Genomic DNA, 4,818 nt, shown 5'->3' with positions numbered 1-4,818 from the left:
AATCTATAGGAATATGTTGAATATTCTTTAAATTAGTTTTAATTTATGATTTAGTGACACTTAAATCGTTAAGATTCGGGTCGTCACACCATATCCTGAGTGACGACCCTTTCTCTTGGTCTCCTTCATTCCGTGAGCACGTGACCAAGAATGAATCTTAGTTGGCTTCCTGATTATAAAACCATCCTCGACCAATTTCCTAATGTTTTGTCCATACAGAGAAGGCCTAAAAATACTGTGCTACAAAAATAAAAAATAAAAAATAAATAAAAAATGAATAACATCAGGAGCAGCAATATGCTCCTAATCAAAATAAATGTAAAACAAGTCCAACCCCAATCAATAAAGATTGTAACTGACCATCTGCTAAATTTTGCTTGCCAATTCAGCATATCTATCCTAATAATTCATTTCACTCACATATCTATCATTCTTAAAATGACTACAACATTTTTTTACTAAACCATAGAACACAAAAATATGCATTATAGAAAAGTCATAATAACATAGCAATATTTGGCTTTGCATCATTCACTTTCGGTACTGCCAAGTAATAACATCTTTTTGGTGTCACAAAGCAACTACTATGAAACTGAATAACATAATTCAAGGGTAAGATTAATACCCTTGTCGCCACACCACTACCACCGGTGAAACTACTTGGTGCCGCTCGTCTGACCAAATTATCTTCCCCACCTCCGCCACTGAATTCCCCGGTGACACCGACAACTTCTCTGCTGCGATCTTGACCATGTAACTCTGCTTTTCGCCCTTCATTTTAAAATCCATTTTTGATGGAGTTACTGTCACAATTACACCTTTTGGATTTGTCACACTAACATCATAGGTAGCTGCATTGTCGCTAACATGTGTCACTGTCCTAGAAACAACAATAGAATCTAATGGTTCAGAAGCTTCAAAAGCTACTGAAATTGCCGGATAATTGAAATTCCCCGGCTCAGATTGCTTCTTCCCGCAACTCACTGGTCTCCTAGCAATCTGCCGGACATCCCGACTAGTAAAATTTGATGCACATAGAAAATTCACGTAATCATTCGCAGTTAAATCATAAACCAATCCAGGATCAACAGCCTTTTCAGGATTCACATGCCCGGCACCCATGTCGTATATTGTTGCTAAGTTATAAGATCTTTCATCAAGCAACGGATTCCCGTCAAGATCTTGAGTGTAAGCGGTGGTCATTAAAGCCGATCGAACCATTGCCGGCGACCAGTCCTGGTGGGCCCCTTTTAGCAGCGCCGCTACGCCGGAAACATGCGGGCATGACATTGATGTCCCTGAAGCCATGTTAAATTCAGTGCGCCGCATGTCAATGGCTAGCTCAGTCGGTGACAAACCATCAGGCCAAGTAGCCAAAATGTTTACACCTGGCGCAATGACATCAGGCTTCAGCACATACACGGAATCGATGTTGGGGCCTCTTGATGAGAACGATGCAACAACAGGAGCCGGTTTTACTCCGATTACGGTCCCCCGAAAAATAATTTTTGCTCTTGGGTTTGGGTTAGAGTTTATGTAATCGCGAACAGTGTGACCAGCCGATTCGGTAATAGCAAGGCCGGGAATCAGATGAGAATCAGCGACAAGGCCTTCTCCGATGGGTGCTACATTGGCAACCACCACGGCAACGCCACCAGCTTTCATGACAACTTCACCTTTCGAAACGCGGGTCGTGCCGCCTCTGTCACACACCACAATCTTGCCTCGTACTAATTCTTTGTCAAGCGAGTTTGCCATGCAAGTGGCAGCCATGAAACTTCCCGCACGTCTACCACCGCTACTCGAATTTGACGAGGCTTTTCCGGCGTAAATAATGGGGAAATATGTCTTTTCAGACAAAGAATGACCGCTATAGACTGATGCGCCGTTGATCACCCGCCCATCTTCAAGCACAAGATCAGCTGGAAATTTCCTGTCAATCGTGCTAGCACCTACGGTGGTGATCCATGGAGCAACATTTGTAACTGTCATTTTACTGGGACCTTCATTGCCTGCCGATGCTGAGACAAGAATACCCTTCTCCATAGCACCAAATGATCCGATTGAAATTGGATCCACATTATATGGCTCGGCACCACCGCCAACTGAGATTGAAATGATATTGACGCCGTCCTCCACCGCTTTGTCGAAGGCAGCGAGAATATCAGAATCCATGCAGCCATGTTTCCAGCAAATTTTATACACTGCAATTCGAGCTTTCGGTGCAACTCCCACCGCCACGCCGTGAGCATAACCAAAAAGAGAGGCATTGCTCACGGCTCTACCAGCAGCGGTGGAGGTGGTGTGGGTTCCATGGCCCTCTCTATCTCTAGCAGACTTAATGTCTTCAGTGTCTTTAATTCCACCAGTATGGGCTTCATATCCGGCAGTAAAATATCGAGCACCAATTATTTTTTTGTTGCAGTTGGCTTTTGTGAAATTATCACCTTCAATGCACTCGCCTTTCCAGGTAGCCGGAATCGGACCAAGTCCTTCATCATGGAAGCTCCGTCGTTCCGGCCATATTCCAGTGTCGAAGATCCCAATAACGACATTAGAGCCCGAGTCGGACTCCGTTAACAATTCAGAAGGGTTGATTGAGGACAATCCAAGAAAGCGTGGTGACCGAGTTATATGTAATTGGCGCAGGCGGTCTGGTAAAACAGCGAGAATTTCCCGACGATTTTTGAGTTCTTGGGCTTGTTCTGGGGTGAGTTTAACCGAAAACCCATGGAAAACTGTTCTATAAACATGTAGAAATTCTTGGGTTTTTTCTGTTTGGCTGGATTGAGGATATGAACTAAGGCTTCGAAGAGTGGATTTATACCACTGTTCAGCATCAGAAAAAGCAGAAGGTTTCAAATCATTCTGAACTCCAACAATGAAAGTTTGAATTTTCTCAAACTCAGTTTCAGATGAAATGAGTAAAAACTGAAAGAAAACTACGAAAAAAAGCAGAGCAGAGCATTTAGCCATGAAGGATTTCAAGGAGAGAAACAAAGAGAAGACAGTTTTCTGAACTAAATTTCAGTGAGAATTTATAGAAGAAAATCCATAGAAAACATGAAAAAGAAGGAAGAAAAAGACAAAAAAGAGAGTAGTGAAGCTCTGCAGAGTAGATTGAACTGAGTAAAAATAACGTTTGAATGGTACGAGATTTGCATGACTATTCAGAAAAGGAAGACAGTCAACAGTGGAATGCCCATTCACAGAAGGAGGTGATGAAATGTGTGACTTTTCAGTTTTTCTTGAATTTCAGTGTAAATTTAATCTTATTTTATCAGAAATTAAGTAAAAATGGATACTGGATAATATTTTTTTAATAATGGAACTGCAAATTTTGGCAACTAATTATAGTATTTGCTCTTCAACTTTTTCAAACTTGGGGACAAAATTGTAAGCAAAGGCAATTATATTTTGCTTCGACATGTTTTCAATTTGGGTAATTATATTACTCTATCGCGTTTTTATTGCAATGAGAGTATGTAATATTTGCTTCTTTTTGTAATTATGTTTTCAAAATTATTTATTTATTTTTGTTTATCTCATTCACGTCTTCAACGTTCAATTAATTAACATATTTAATCATCAGAGATGATTTTCTGTCCAAATGTTTTATTAGCATGCATTCAAATAAATGACAAATACTTTGTGGAACTTTTGTCTCTATTTTTATTTTTTTGTTTATTTATGAATATAAGGGACAAGAAGTCTTTTTACACCCTTCTTATAGGTTTGTTGGACTAAAAATGTATTCAAAGACGAGATGTACTAATCAACAAAAAGGTTGATGATAAAAAATAAAAAATAAAATAAAAATAAAATACAAGGAAAAAGTTGAAAACCATAAGTGCAAAATTGAGCAAGGATTGAAACTTTAATTGCAATAAAAATGGGATATACTAAGTGAATATAATTACCCTTTCAATTTTCTATGCCTTGTCATCAAATAGTTCAATTAAGATCAAACTATAGATAACTTATATATATTTGTAACGCAAAAGATTTACAAATATAAATTATTTCTTATCAAAATAATAAACATATATTGCATCAATAATTAAATTATTGAATATTAAGGGCATTCATAGATTCACGGCTACTTCCCACTTGCTATCAACATATTTTGTTGCACTCATAATTTAAAAATACTGCCAACATATTATAAATCTCTTTTTTTTTTTTTTTAAATCTTGTTAATATTGAGAAGAATAATCCAAATTTTTATATCTTGGTTATTTATTTTATCTATAATCAGTATGGAAATTTATTCAAATTTAAAAGTTGGAGATTCAATACGATGATGTAAAGGATTGTTAGAGTTAGAAAAAATGGTGTATGGGCTGGAAATATCTGTAAAAGTCTTCGCTATTTATATCTGCTGAACAAATGCATCCATGGATTTATTCAGAAAAACGGTGCCTTCTCAGTCAGCTTATGTAATCTGTTTGCTTTCTATTCATCATAGATTCGGTATCTATCTATTCTCTCTTTATATAGACAAACTTACGAAAATGATAGCATCCTCCTTGTAGATGGTAATTATTTTTCAAGGATGAGACTGATTACATTTTTTTTTTTCTAAAATCATTTAGAAAAATGTCAGATTAGAATGGATAGAACGCGATGTGAAGTATATAATTTAATGTCAATTACATGATCGATTCATTTTAGGTAATTCAAAAAAATTTCAAACTCAAACCAAGAGAATTCTTTTGTAATTAAATAGATGTGAAGGAAATGTGTTAAATTCTTTCAATTCATTAGCTCAAAGGTTTTTTATTTTTATAAATAAGAGTACACTAAAAAAAAAGGGAA

At 37.1% G+C, this 4,818-nt stretch overlaps 1 protein-coding gene across 1 annotated transcript; it reads right to left on the bottom strand.

Moving 5' to 3' along the window:
* Positions 1–481: 481 nt before the first annotated feature.
* On the bottom strand, positions 482–3,196 carry LOC111374307 (subtilisin-like protease SBT1.5). The gene has a single exon (XM_022996962.1). The coding sequence runs from the start codon at positions 2,974–2,976 to the stop codon at positions 619–621; it is 2,358 nt and encodes a 785-aa protein (XP_022852730.1). The 5' UTR covers positions 2,977–3,196; the 3' UTR covers positions 482–618.
* Between the last annotated feature and the right edge of the window lie 1,622 nt (positions 3,197–4,818).

The sequence above is a fragment of the Olea europaea genome, unplaced genomic scaffold (genome assembly GCF_002742605.1).
Source record: "Olea europaea var. sylvestris unplaced genomic scaffold, O_europaea_v1 scaffold1235, whole genome shotgun sequence".
Lineage (NCBI taxonomy): Eukaryota > Viridiplantae > Streptophyta > Magnoliopsida > Lamiales > Oleaceae > Olea > Olea europaea.
Note: the sequence above shows the minus strand (reverse complement) of the source record. Positions and strands in the feature narration are given on the sequence as shown.